Below are 15,775 nucleotides of genomic sequence, written 5' to 3' on the forward strand. Positions count from 1 at the left end.
TTAGGATTTGGACTCCAAACTCTGCTATTCAGTAGGTATGAACAGTCACATTCAGAAGAATACAAAATTCTTCCTTAGAGCATACATCCTTTCAAAATCTACGATAATATCAGATTCTTAAAAAGTTTGACCTCAGAAAATATGCTGGGCAAATCTCCTGTGCTTGTTTCAGCTTTTAGCAAGTATAGAATAAGTCATCAGACCTCAAAGAACATGCCAAATACAGACATTCATCCTTGTGGTTGGTGTGTAGGAATATGAAAAGGCTCCATTGGAACATTCGTTCATCAATCGAACTAGGAAAGGGATGGCTTCCCCAATATTGCTCCAGCAAAATCCAACAATAATTCGAACCAATTCACCAAGAAATAAATATTTCAGATTCACTATAATTTGAGCAAAAATTTATTTTTTTCCCATATAATTAAAGTATTAAACTTTATCATCTCATCATTAGCAATGATATTTGGAGATATTAGGAGTGCCCACTAATCAATAATTTTACAAATACACATAAAATATATTGTATTCAGAAAAAATCACAAACACGTTCAGCATGAGTATTATCGTTTTCGAAGTAGCACTCAGTCCCTGCATCTCCTGCTTATTATGATCATTTAATAAGAAGTTGATCGCAGGTGATTAACTCTTGACCAATGATGAAGCCATCACTATTAGACACATCTTCTGCATTATAAATTATTATGAGGGCCTGTGACTGTCAATTATCAGTTTTTCCTGTCATTTAAATCTACCGCTGAATAGTCTTTAAAATATTTTTTCTTTGTGTCTGATTATTCTTCCCAACCTGTCTCAGACAATCCACGTGATCATCCTTCGTTCCTTCAATCACTGTGTGTCCCACACAATGGGAGTAAACCTTAATTTGTATGTCCATTCAACATTGCCCTGCGTAGCTCACATAGAGATTTGCACTTTACACAATTAGATCTAAAGCCCTAATGGATCCTCAAACCTATAGACATTATCTTGTTTCATGCAGTATAGTAACCTGAGGCGTCGTCATTGTCTATGCCTCTGCCCATCACATGCCATCTCGCTACAAATTTATTAAGGGATTTATTTGTCTTCAAAATAATAGCCATAGTCAATTATCATTTGCAGCTGGCTCTGATACCATGTTAGTTAATTTGGGATCTGTTGCAAAGGTTAATAACACTGCCATAATGTGTTGGTATGTGTTTTCCAAATGGCAGCCATCTCTCTAATATAGGATATAGTATGGATAGACATGTCTCTTCTCAAGACATGTCTATTCATTAGAATGTGATTAATATAATGGCAAGTAAACATCTCATATATTTTATATATATATATATATATATATATATATATATATATATATATATATATATATATATATATATATATATATATATATATATATATATATATATACACACTTACATATATAATATATATTTGCACTATAGTTTTGAAATATTCAATAGGTGCAAAAGTGTTGCAATACTAATTCTGCCCTGGCCCCCTAAATAGCCTATTTCTAACAATTGGTATAAGAACTTAGTTCCTCAGAAGAAGTTCCACAGCTTGAGGAGAATCCTGATGGGTACAAATAATTTGCAAGGCAACTTTGAAGCAGCACTTGAAGATTTGGACAAAGCAAATGAAGAAAATGAAAGACTGAAATTAAAGCTGAAGGATCAAAGCAAGGCAAATTTGATTTCATCGATTAGAATATTTGACCGAAGCTACAAAACATTAACAGTACCTACAGAAGCTTTAATAACAGAACATTATAACATGCTGAACAGAATTAACATAACCAGTGACTTATTTGGTTTGTTCAAGGGATTTCAGAAGGAGATAAAACAGAGAGTTACCCAAGGAAATTATTGACAAGTAAGAAAAGACAGTATGCTTCATGGTTGGAACTTGAAACAGACTTCACTTGCATGGAAGCAATTGAACCAAGACACATATGGATACATCCACTAGGTTATGAAGTCAGTTATGAGATGATTGAACAGTATGCAAAGGTTACGCTTGCATCACCAAGAGACACTAGTGTAGAGAGATGGGGTACATATAAAGAGAACTTCAATTAGTTCGGCGAAGAATTGTATAGAGGTTCTAGGAAGAGGAAGGTAGAGAAATTTGTGGAAAAGAAAGAAGAAAAGGAAGGAATCACAAAACAACAGTGCTCAGCATTGAAGAACACCAAAGATATTTCTAAGGCACAAATTGGTAGCACAAGTGTAGAGACAGTCAAGGACAATGTGGAAGAAGGTATGGAAGCACAAGAGGTGCAAGATACACCCATCACTGAGCTCGTCGAGACTGAGGTTACGGCACAACCTCTCAAAGCTACAAGAAAGTCCATAAGGATAACTCCTATAGTCGAGACAGAAAAACCAAAGAAACCTACACTTGCAAGAGAACAAGACAAAATGAAAAAGCACAAGGACCCAGTCCCAAGAAAGCTAAGGTTGCCAAGTCTAAAACAGCAGATGAGACCAAGGAAACAAGGCAGACAAAGGATAAAGTAGAGGTAGCAGAGAAGGACGAGTCAAAGGTTGCAGAGTTAAGCCAAGAGGATGAAAGAAAGAAATGGAAACCAGACATGAAGAAAGTCATGAGTAGGATAGAAAATGAAGGCAAGATTAATGAACTTGAAAAGTACTGTGCAAGGCACGAGGACAATGATCAAGTATTACTTGAAACTTTTGTTATAACATATCTTTTAAATTTCAAAAGGAATCTATTAGAGATCAAAGGTAGTATACCTGATGTTATACGATAAGCAAGATGTTAGAAGCTAGTTAGCTTTGGAAGAAGATCAAAGGAAAAGAGAGAAAACACTTTTTGATTTATGCACTCTAGTTACAGTTAAAGAAATGAAGGAAATATTGGGTAAAGCTAGATTCAAAAAGAGGACCAAGATGAGAATTGTCAAGATAATGGTAGGTCTATGTGAAGAAATAACAGAAGAAACAGAGTAAGCCATTGCTGAAGTATTGAATGAGGTTGATTACTGTAATAACTCCTGTCGGTTATGGCTTTAACAAATATCAACTTCCCTTACTAATCAGAGATTTGGCATTTAGTCAAAACAATATTAAGGAACTCCAAATGTTTGTCAATTCGCTATTTTCCCAATTTCAAATTACCACACCCAAAATATTAAAAGATAGAGGCAATTTTCTAGAGAACCATGGTGAAGGACAAAACAATTCAGCTCACTATACCAATTTACTTAATTCTGAATTTCTTTCTATCCAAAATGCTGATGCAACTGAACAATGTTTTTTACATTGATTGTTTGCCTCAATTAAATTACTGGAAAATATATATCTATCTCCAATACCGGAATTCGGATTCTGATTGCACAATTGCATATAAATAACAATCACATAAGACAATGCTAAACCTGGGAGTACTGCAGCACACAACCCAGCAATGCCAAATAGATCTTCAACCTCATGTGCCTGGAAATTGATGAACCAGCAAAATACACAATCGCAGAACCCCTGGAATGCAATTGCTGCTTGTCAAATAGATTGCCACACCCTCAAAATACTAAAATGCTGATCCCGAATTGAAACACTGGTCATATACATGAAGTTGCAGGCCCTTGGTTATTGACGCTGAGCAGTAATGGAACACATGGGTTAAGGAAATGGCTATGGGCCCTTGATTTGTAGCCCCCTCAAGCTAGGAATTGATGTGTCCAGCCTCTAGAACTCCCACTTTTACACCTTAAAGGCTCACGTGAAATACCTATTGATCTCTGAACATTAACGGCAGAAAATTGCACTTCCCAGGAAAACTTCAGAATTGCATTCGACTCTCACAAATAATTTCTCCACCATCCTTAACGCAGTCTCCAAAATCCGACTCTCCGTAGACACAGGTATTATAGTAGGAGATAGAAAGAGATGCAAATCATATACTTCAGCATAATTTGCACACACCAACTCAAAATTCTCAAAATTATAATTCCAATCTCCCAATCACAGATAGTCACAAATAGGAGATTTAACCAATGAAACCACTATACATCAATAGTGACTTCAAACAATCTTATGAAACTCAGAAACCCTTACACTTTAGCAAGGGCTCACAATTCAGAGCTCAGAAAAAGCCACAAATGCAACAAAAGCAAATGTATTATCCAAGCATGTTTTTCATAATGAAATGAGTTCCTATTTATAATCCTTTGTTGGCCCAAGTTTTCTAAAAAACTCCACTTCAGAAATTGTGGAAGTTTCTCAAAAGAACTCAACACTTGAAACTTTCCAACACACTTTTTAGAAATATCTCGTCATTATTATAATACTATAAATTTTAATATTATTATAATGATGCAACTTAATAATTAACCAATAAATAAGAGCTCATGCAATTATTAACCTTATTTACTACAGGTGACGACCAACTGCCAAAGCCACCCACTGCACTACCAAAAATAGCAACAGCAAAAAATAGACTTACTAAAAATAGTAAGTCCACAACTGGGACGCCAAAACACCCTGTTAGCTCACGAGGGTTGCTATGATGAGCTAACTCCATCAACTGCACAGACTTGCCAAAAATGGGGACATTACAATTACAAGGGCACATCTACACCTAAGCTAATTGGAGTATCAATCAGAGAATAGAAGTGAATCCTCCTAATGAAACAAAGGACGTGAATCAATTTTTCAGTACAGTCCAACAATCAGGCTTCTTTGTTTTTGGTGTACCTGTTACACTTGATACTTCACAAGAAGAGCATGAACAGGAAAAACAAAGTTTTGAGGATAACTTTGTATCAAATGATGAAATTCAAGCTTTTATGTTTGAAAAACTAATGAGGCAGAGGAAATTAGTAATGAAGAACAAGATAAGGAAAAAGGGAAGAAAGAGAAGGAAGAGGATATAACTGAAGAAGAAGTAAGCAAGATGATAAATGAAGGTAAACCTTCATTCATCGTGAGTGATACAGTTGATCAAAGTGACATTCCATCAGTTATACCATCAGATCAAGACACATTTACACACAAGAACATCACAGCTACTACAGAGATAAAAGGTAAGATAGCAGTAACTATGACAAAGACCCCAACCTCATCTAGAATGCGAACATTGTTGGAAAGTGACTTGTGCAAAATCATTACCAGCATGGACAAAGATGACAATGTAGAATCGTTTGATGAAGCTGCCTTAATAAAGATTTCATTAATGGCTTTTGCTAAAGCCAAGGAGTGATCAAAAAAGAAGACAGAAAACAAGGATCCTAAGTAACACATTGGACAGATCGCACAAAGCATTACATATACAAAGAACACTTCAACATAATAATGTTGTGGAGAATTTAGACACATTACTTAATGATTTTGATACACACTTCAATTCCCTAGAGGAATCTGCTAAGGCAAAAGTTGAACAAGACTACATAGTAGAGGAATTTCTCAAGGTATGTGCTTCTATAGAAAATGATGTGAAGATAATTGATGAGAATATCAAAGGTATTAGGGTAAAAATACAAAGTTGTCACCTTTTAGGCTGACTTATCAGAATGACTGAATTTGAGTATTTCTATCTAAAATTCAATTTTTTTAAAACATATGGTCTAGATAAATTCCTTCTGGCTAAGTTATATATGGTCTCACACTTTTCCAATTGGAAATGTATATTAAATGCATGGTTTATACTAGTTTGTATCCAATTACTAAACAAATAAAATTATTTCAGAAAAGTGATGTTTCAATAACTCTTATTATTTTTTATGATATTTTTTTAATAACATATAAACACTATTTTATAGAGCTCAGAGTCAAGAATATTCTCATGGAGAGTTTATAGTGTTTTAATTAGATATAGTATATTGAAATTGAAAAATTCTACAACCACGTATTTTAACACTCGAAAAGATGTTGGTTTTGAAAAAGAAAAAAATATTAAATCATATCAAAAAAATCTAAAAATTATATAATGTTCTAGAGGAGAGAGTCCTCTTCTAGAATGTATAATTTTTCTCCTGGTTAGAATAGATTTGTTTTAAAAAATGTGGTGCGTGATGAAAACTCTCGATTTCAAGTGATTTGAAATTTCAATTCTTATAAAAAAAAAATATAGTTCTAAACCCAATTTTTATTTTTGATTGTTCTAGATATATATGTTATCTATAACACAGTCTGAGATCAAAGGGAAATAAGTTTATTTGCATATAGTTTTGTGGTGGGAACTGGACCCCTAATTTTCAGCATTTGTTAGCACCTAAAAAATTGTCTATAAAAATTAAGAAAATATATCAATTTTTGTTCCAAATAACTATTAAAAATTATAATCCTAAAATTCATCCATATTTAGATATTTCATTAGTTTGCTTCATTTCCAAATTCAAAAGAATAATACCAATTTTATGTCATTGAAGGTGAACAGTTATACTTTGTTAGCCTTTTCCTTTACAAAAGGGTGACAAAGTTTGTGCTTTTACTAATTAAGGAATGTGCAGATGAGGGGAAGAAATTGTATATTATTTGTGTCAATTCAGTTATGTGAAAGATGTGGACAAAGGGATTTAGGAAGAAGAAGCTAAGTTAGAAAAGACTGCAGAAATTTTTGAGAAATCATATCAAAATTTTACAGAAATGGATAGGATTGTAACTAAGATATTTGATACAATCAGTGTATTACAAAGGGAGAGAGACGGAATGATACAAAGCTTTTCATTACTGCGAAGTTTTCTCTCACCTAGACTTGAGATCATGCAAAACAAATTGAAACTGCTACAAGCATCCAGGAAGTCTTATGAGACATTTATACCTTCAAGCAGCAGAAATAGCAGCCTATGCCATTTGTGGAGAAATACAAGTTGCAAAAAACATGAATGAAGTATGGGATAAATATTTTGAAGCCCTAAAGGCTAATTTTGCAGACATACTTAGATTTGTATAAGTTTTTGGTGAAACAAGTTTTTTCTATGTACAATCTTTTTAGGATTCTTGCCTTTGCCATTGATGTCAAAGGGGGAGTATCGTATTAGTGAAAAATGGGATCAGAGTATGGTACAGGCAGTAAATAAATCAGAATGTAAGAATGTAAGGGCATACAGTGTGCATAGACAAGATTAGGTTTTGTGATATTTTTTTTTGTTTTGGCATTTGGCACTTAGTCATTTCTCACTAAGTGTTGCCATCAATGCCAAAGGAGGAGATTGTTGGCAAGTAACACTGGGAAGCATAGATGTGTCACTGATAGCAACAAAATCATCTGGTAAGGTCAGTTGACTTAATGATCAGTTTTGGTAATGTATAATCAAGAAATGTGCCTAAGTATAATACAGGAAGACAATATACAGTCAGATTGTTTTGATCAGCAAGCACAAGATATTAATCAGTATTGGCCACAATTTTGATTATTGATAGTATACGGTTTGTATATGATGTATGTTCACTTGAGTTCAGATAGTGATTGGCACACATATTGGATGAATAATTTGCCAACTAGTTGTGAATGCAGAATTTAGAGTAAGTTTTAGTAATTGGGCAAATTGGCCTAAGGAATTGAATTGCCTTCTCAATTCAATTACTTAGCATTGTAGGGACAACAAGCAAGCACAAGATATTAATCAGTATTGGCCACAATTTTGATTATTGATAGTATACGGTTTGTATATGATGTATGTTCACTTGAGTTCAGATAGTGATTGGCACACATATTGGATGAATAATTTGCCAACTAGTTGTGAATGCAGAATTTAGAGTAAGTTTTAGTAATTGGGCAAATTGGCCTAAGGAATTGAATTGCCTTCTCAATTCAATTACTTAGCATTGTAGGGACAACATCCTAGATGTTAGCCCTTGAATAGCAATTTCTATTATTCACTTTTGGTTATTGTGCCACAGGTTTTATGCAGACTTGACTAGGTAAGTATTTTGGAAGGATATAAAGTAAGGAAGGTTATTGTATGTGAGTTATGATGAGCACATGCGAACTTTGTATATGATGCTATAATGATGCTATGATGTTGTATTAATGATCAGAAGCGAGATTTGATAAATGGTCAAAATCAGATGCAAGTTACACTGAGGACTAATGAGATAATGAGTTATTGAGATACCAGTACAGTCATTTTGGTATGTATCTATTACCTATTGTATTGATTGTAAACCATTTTTGAGCAATGAGCTCCCATTGTAAAACAACTCCTAACAAGGTTGAGACCTCTAACAAGGAGTAATGCACTAAATGTATTTAAGGACTCCTAATAGGGTCAAAACTCCTAACAGCATATTTTGATAAAATAGTTGTGGGTACCATCCCCACCTGGGTTTTTCCTTGGCCAATGTTTCCTCAAAACAAATCATGTTGTTATGAGTTTATCATTGTTATGTGCTTTACTTTTTAGTATTATTATTTGTGGATGTATTAGGTTAAGTTTTGAAATATTTAATTGGTGCAAAAGTGTTGCAATACTGATTCCCACCCCACCATCAATATTGCCTATTTCTAACAGTCATGTCAAGAGACTCCTTGACAACATTGCATCAAGCGACTCCATGATGAGCACTTGTGTACATGCTTCATTTCACACATGGGTGTGGCGTCAAGCTGAGTGACTCCATGACATATTCTGTGGTAAACTGATTTCCACAAATGGGTGCAGCCACTGTGGGTGTCATGTTGAGAGACTCCATAAAATTAAATATACGAGGGAGTGTTGCGTCCTTTATTCTATATATATTATTGAAGCCAAGATAACGTCATCTTATTTGTAACCTCAAGGCAATGTGTGTGTGTGGGGTGGGAGGTAGGGGTAGGGCAGACGACAATTTCACTACGCGGGACTGCCTTTCTTGAGAACAAAGTGGTACTCATCACAATACTGCTACTCATCCCAGCAGTTGTCATGTGGGTTGTTCTAAACTATTTGGCTAATAGCCTCCCAATACTCCCATCTTCTTAGATGAATGCCCTCCCCCTGCATCCACAACGAAGGTTCTTCATTTTGTAACAACAGGACAATGAAGGCTCGAGGCAATTTTATATATTCTTCCAGGAGGAATTCATATAGATACACAGATTGATATCTTGAGTTTCCAGACAGTGATACAAAAGTAGTATTTATTATTGTCTGCAGATGAGAGAAGTGTTGTTAATCATAACTTTAGCTTGAGCCTTGTGTTTGGGAAAGTTGTATTTCAGACTTTTACACGTTTGTTATATATATATATATATATATATATATATATAAGTGATATATTTGTGGCTGGGTTTTTCTCCCTCAAGTTGGAGGGTTTCCCCAGGATATTTTGTCTTATTATTCATTTATTTTTGTTTGTTGTTTATCTCATTTACTGGTATAAAATATTAACAGATTAGACATTGTGCTGATGATGGAAGGCAGTTCCCTCTAGCTCATGGCAGTCATACAATGTCCTTAAAATGGATTTGATCTTGCATTTTTAACATCCTTAAGACACATATTTGACCTAATTCCATAGAGATTTCCACTCTATTTACCAACTGCAAATAGATATGGATGTTATGCCAGATATAGGACTATACACACTTCAATTGCATGCCACTTTTTATGTTTTATTGTTTGTTTGTGCCTAACTGCATGATGCTGATATGGAGTAAAAAGAAGTTGTATAATTCAACTAGACATGGGAAATCAAGACCTTGTGTCTATAGACAGAAAACTCCTTGATCGCTTAGCGATACAATGTTTTATTCTTCCCCACGAGTAAACAAGGGCTCAAAGAAATGAAGAGAAAATACCGAATGTGCAACTAGGAGTATAAGAGCTATGATTGTTGTAAGCTGTCACAGGATTCACCAAATTTCACCCATGCAGTTCGAATTTCAGTGAATTTTTACTCTCTCCGAACTTTATCTAAACTTTATGATATTTAATATATAATATTGTTGTTTATAATAATAGTATTATAATTTTATGATGATCCGAATCTTTACCCTTGCTGAATTTCATCCGAATTTTATGAATGATGAACTCGAATTCGAATTCGAACCTTGTGACTTAGGTTGTAAGCAACAGAATTTAAAATGATCTTAAATGACACTATCTTTTATTAGAAAAATGAACTCCTTCAGAAGGTTTGTCATTTTCACAGTTCATTGCCTACAGAAATATGTTAGTAGATTGAACAGACAACATAAACCCCAGCTTGCCTAGGCTTCCAACAGATTATTTAAATTCAATCACTGTAATCATTTTCTATCTAGCAAATCAGATTTCATGTATTGGCTCAGTATATAAAAGGTTTTGTCAATGGTGTGCTGTTAGGACATGTATACTTGTCATTGTATATGGATTGCCAGGTCCAATGCACTTATTTGTACATAGTTCCTTTAAATAATGACTAAATATTTTTAACTACTGAGCTTTTTGTTCATGGATGTCCCTATACATCTATTTACCAGAGCCATCTTCTTAATAGATTCGCAATCAGCTTAGATTTGAGCATGGATAGCTCTTGCTACCAGAGATATCTTCTTGATGGACACGGCCAACTTAGAGAAGGTTGATAACTGATAATGATATTGATATTGTTTATAAGAGGACAGTGATGACAATTGGTTTAAGAGAACTAAAGCATCAATGTGTTGATAGTGCCTAATGATAGATGTATATGAGCATTGTCACATTAAACCATCATAAAGTTGACACACACTATATCTGTTCATCAGTATTTTAAAAGTTATACATCATAATTTTGTTAATTTCACGAAAAAAATGTTTCTATTTTTATTTTTTATTTTATTGTTGTTGTGTTGCTGGGGTTGTCTGTGTGTGGACCATTTATAGCATATATAAATCTTAAATGAACAATCAAGGGAAATAACTGGACAGCTCTTAGAAAACCTCCAAAATGAAATGTGCTTAAAACTTTGCCTTCTTCCTCAAAAAGGTATAAAAAATCCTCAAAAGAAAATTTTGCTCAGAACTAGGCATTTTGAGGTAGGCGCCAAGTCTCAAGGCCTTTAAAGGAATAGAGTGGATATTACTCATGGAAAACAATGTGAAAACGAGTAAAAGGTTGGAAATCAATTATTCTTCTTGAACATAGATAGCTGTACCTGAACGCACCAGCTACCAATGTAGGGAGGCCAGGAAGTTTCTGTAAACCAGAAATGATTTGCCTACTATTAGCAAATCAAAGCACTGAATAAGAATCAATTTTGAATCACCCTAGAACACCATTTTGAAGGGCACAGTCAGGATACAATGCAGATCATTGTCACAATTTAAAGTAGATAAGGAATAACACTGTAATTGTTGAAAATTACACAAATATCATTTGACCTGTCAACAAAATGCTTGAGAAGAGAAAAAAGAGTACAAGCAAATTTTTTCCCATTCAATCTACACTCCTAAAGGACTTCTCCATTCTAAATAAATGAGCATGTCTCGTTAATACATGTTTTCATCTTCAATTTAATTTGTTCATTTTCTTTGTACATAGGAAGTAAATAAAGCTGAGGTCCATAAAATACACTAGGTTTCTATTCGAAAAGATCATTTTCTTCCTAACTGCATTTAATCAGAAATCAGATGATCACAGATCACATATGTGTTTAACTGGTACACATCCCTACCCATCTAACTCTCAACCTTGTCCACCTCTCCTCGTCCCTATCCCATGATGTTTTCTTATTCAATATTTGCTACTATCATTTTCGCAGTGCCTTTAAGTACATATTTTGGTTCAAATCATTGCTTTAAAGCGTTCATTGCATTTCCAAATGATTTATATACATGATTCGTACTTCAAAACAAAAGGTTGATATTCTATTGACTTAAAGACCATGCACAAGACACGGTGAAGGGTTTATTTCATGAACATTTGCAGCGAGAGATTCAAGCATAACCAGAATGGAAATTAAGGTTCATCCTCTAGCAAAGGTAGGACTCTCTGTATATTCCAAGTAATGTACAATATACTATCCAATGAATGAGTATAATTCTAATATCTCGTACAAATGCAAGGACACTTCGTTTGTATAACCATCATATAGACAATTGGGATTATATCCTGTTAACTATAGTTTATGTTACAGTCAATACACATGTGAATGGGAAATATACACAGGATGGAAGCAAATCCATTTTAGTGGCTTTAGAATTACATATCAGACAACAAAGAAATTGCAGACAGGGTGCCAATAGCTTCTTGCTGTCCACTCAATACACCTTCCTATTTTTTTCTCATGGGCTGCTGTTAGAAAACAGATGCAGATATAATGAATCAAGAAAAGAAATGAGTACCTTTCTTCAAATGAGTCCACCATAAAAGGAAATTTTGGTTGAATTCCAGTGGCTTTCCGAATCCATCTGTTCCCCAAAATAAGTCTATCTGCGACATCATATATATGAACTTCTGCAGCCTTTGAAATTATAGAAAATGGAATCCCATCTTGTGCAAGCTCTTCCAAGATTTCATCAACCTGATATCATGTAAGCATAATCATGCATAACTCAATCCAAATAAGACCTGCTACACATAGATTTTCTACTTGATCTTAAATTATGTCAAATATGAATATTAGAAGTCCAAAACACAAAAGTAATGGCTCTTTTCAATGAAGAAATAGAATGCACAAATCTCCCGTGAATTTAAATTGAGTACCTATTTTATTTGAAATCCGTTCTTCCTACCCCAAGGATGCATCCCCAGCAAAAAACCCGAGTTTTTGAGACGGGGACGTCCCTGGGATGGGTATGGGATGTCCCCCAGCCATCCCCAAGATGCCCAAATTGGCAAGAGACATCTCAGGTACTCGAGGACGCCTGGGCAAAAAAGGGAGGATGGCTTGCCGCTGATACAGAAAAGGGACATCCAGACGCACCCTGACCGTACCAGGGACGGCAGGCCATCCTCAATTTTTTGCATGCAAAAAATTTTTTAAAGTGAACACAAAAACAAAATATTAAGGCTTCCAACTTGGTCACCCAGGTGGGCCCCACCCCTCCAAATGCCTCAAAAGGTTAAAAGAGACCACATTTTGGTTATTTTGTCATTTGTTTGGTTTTGCTAGTGAAGTTGGAGTATGTTGGAACTGGCTGGGGTTTTCATTTTGCAAGAAAAGGAGGTGATTTTTTTTGCTTCCAAGAGCTTGAGCAGGGGTTTGAGCTTCCATTTTGTGCACCAAGTAAGCATGCAACACTTTATACTTCCATTTTCCATTTTTAAATAGATTTTAAACTTGAAAAGTTGGATTTTTTTTTATATTTTCATTGTTTCAGCTCATCTTTCCATTGGATATTTAAATCTCAAAACAAAGCACAATGAGCAGCAAGGGGAGTACTAGTAGTAGTGGTGATGAGGAAGAAAATGTGGTTGGGGGCTAAGTCACAAGATTCGCCGAATTTCATCCATGAAGTTAGAATTTCAATGAACTTTTACCCTTTCCAAACTTCCAAATTTTATGATATTTAATTTAATATTATTATTAATTATAATATTATTTTAATTTAAAATAAAATTGAGTTATTTAGTTTAATTATTTAGCAATGCCAAACAATTTTGACAATTTTGTGGATATATTACTTACATTTAAAAGTAAAATATTTATATAAGTATAAATTTAATGTCGATTTTTTACCCTTGTCAAATTTCATCTGAATTTTACGCTCAACGAACTCAAATTTGAATCCGAACCTTATGACTTAGGTTGGGGGTGATGTTAGTACTAGGACTAGCAAAAGAGTTGATCCTAAATCTGATTTGTTTAAATGCCCTTCCACCATCATGAAAAATTTTGCAAAGGGTATTTTAAATAGGGAAAAACCTCTTCTCCAATATGTCACACCTAGGCCAAAAGATAAAAAGAATTCAAGAGGAACTTGGGTGTGAGATTGTCATGTTTGTCTTGATGATTTTAGGGGCAGCTATAAAAAGGTGAAGTCACACCATTTAGGTGTTGCATGCCATGGAGTCAAAGCTTGTCCTAACTTCACTGATGAACAAATATTAAAAAGCCAAAGATTGCACTTAAAAGCTGAAATGGAGAGGCAAGATTTGACAGTGACATCACCATCTATTCCATCACAATCATCTAGGCACATGTCATCCGCCATTGGTACTAGTGGTAGCCCTACCAAGTCTAGAGGGAAGAGAAAGATGAGTATGGTGAGAAGGGCTTAGTGGAAAGCATGTTTTATGCACAGGCAAAGGAAAAGTGTGAGGCATCCATTAGTAGATTATTTGTTGCTTATGGTATTGGAGCAGGAGCACTTAGGTAGGCCAATTTGTACCTAAGGCTTCTTTCCTACAATTTTGGCTTGTAGTGATGCTAGCCACATCACTTGTGTATCAATAAGACCTATGAGATCATTTGGTAGGCTTAATTAGTTGCTAAGTGGGCTTTTGCTCCTAAGTTGTTGTTATGCCTAAAAGTTGCTCCATAGGGGTTAGGTTGACCAAAGTGGTAGAAAAGTTGACCAAGGGTCAAAAACCATCTTGGAATGTCTAAATCAACCTAATAGGACCCCTTACCAAGTTTGGTGAACTCATTTATTAAGAATTTTAAGTTATAGTAAAAATTGCTCTCGAAATTGCAATTTTGCAATTTTTGCAACTTTTTCTTGCAAAGTTGAAAATTAGAGCAAAGAGTTAGTTGGGAGTTTGAGCACGACCAAAAGATGTTGGAAACACCTATATAAGTCCATTCCTGATCAGTTTCAAGGGTTGGAAGTGTTTTGGTCATATAGTGTACCATTTGGTCATTGAAATGCATAGCAGCCACTATGTAAATGAAAGTTTTTGGTGTTGTTTTGGATTGAGAACTTGGATATTTTGCTTGGAGTAGTTATTTTAATATTTTTTCTTGTTTTCTAAGCCTTCAATCAAGTTTTTTTTGTGTGTCTAAGTTCTGTACATAAATTTCTTGTTTTAGACTAGTTTCTTGTAAAAAAAATTGTAGCATTTTGTTTTTTGGAGTTTTCCTCCTATTCCCACCACAGAAATGGCTTGAAAATGTGAGAAATGGGAGGTTACTCACTGTACATTATTGTTCCAAAAGTAGGGCTCAAGAAAATGAAAGCAGCCATTTTTATGGTGATGCCCTATGCAAGAAAAGTGTCTTGGCTAGTGGAAATATGGCTGTAACCAGCATAATATCATGTGTTGGGTGATGGAAAATGTGAAACCAAGTATGGGAAGTGGTAGGGAATGTTCCTACAGTACTCTTGGTGCAATTGGAGGTGATGATGTGCTCTAGAAAGAAAGTTATGCAAAATTTTGCAAAACCGGGTTCAAAACCCCCTTCTAGCTTTGGTTTTTAGCCTTTTTCTGTTTTGGGTGCTTGGTATATGGTGGAGGCCTAAAAGTTGTGGAATCATCTCTGTTTTTGAAAAGGGTATTCATATCCCTAATTTGTTTTAGGCTTTTTGAGTGATTTTTGTGAGCAGCACTCAATTTCAAGTTTGAAAACTCTCTTTTCTTGGTTTGTAGCAGCAGCATTTTGAAGTTTGGATACATTTGGTTCCAAGATCTGTTATGACAGATTGGAATAAGTTGTAACATGTCATTTGAAGCAAGTTTAGACTATTAGAAACTTGTTTTTCTTGTATGGAAGTCTTTCACATGCAAAGTTCTTGTTTTGGCATTCTTGCAAAGCATCTATAGCAGCAAAATTCAAGATTGGTCATAAAGTTGGACTAAACTTTGTACAAAGTTTATTTGATAATTCTAATATGTTTTAATGGTTCTAATGATGCCATTGGAAGCTTCAAAACCCTCATGCCATGTCTAAGACTCATTGGTGCCTAGTGAACCGA

At 34.7% G+C, this 15,775-nt stretch overlaps 1 protein-coding gene across 1 annotated transcript in view; it reads right to left on the reverse strand.

Annotated features, from left to right (window-relative positions):
• Positions 1 to 15,775, reverse strand: part of LOC149549321 (Tic22-like family protein) — a 139,820-nt gene that overhangs the window by 16,977 nt on the left and 107,068 nt on the right. The window contains exon 7 of the mRNA XM_089792770.1: positions 12,263 to 12,441. Within this exon, the coding sequence (XP_089648896.1) occupies positions 12,263 to 12,441 (179 nt within the window). The remainder of the gene's footprint in view (positions 1 to 12,262; positions 12,442 to 15,775) is intronic.

The sequence above is a fragment of the Cupressus sempervirens genome, chromosome 7 (genome assembly GCF_028749045.1).
Source record: "Cupressus sempervirens isolate cs-2001-9-10 chromosome 7, ASM2874904v1, whole genome shotgun sequence".
Classification (NCBI taxonomy): domain Eukaryota; kingdom Viridiplantae; phylum Streptophyta; class Pinopsida; order Cupressales; family Cupressaceae; genus Cupressus; species Cupressus sempervirens.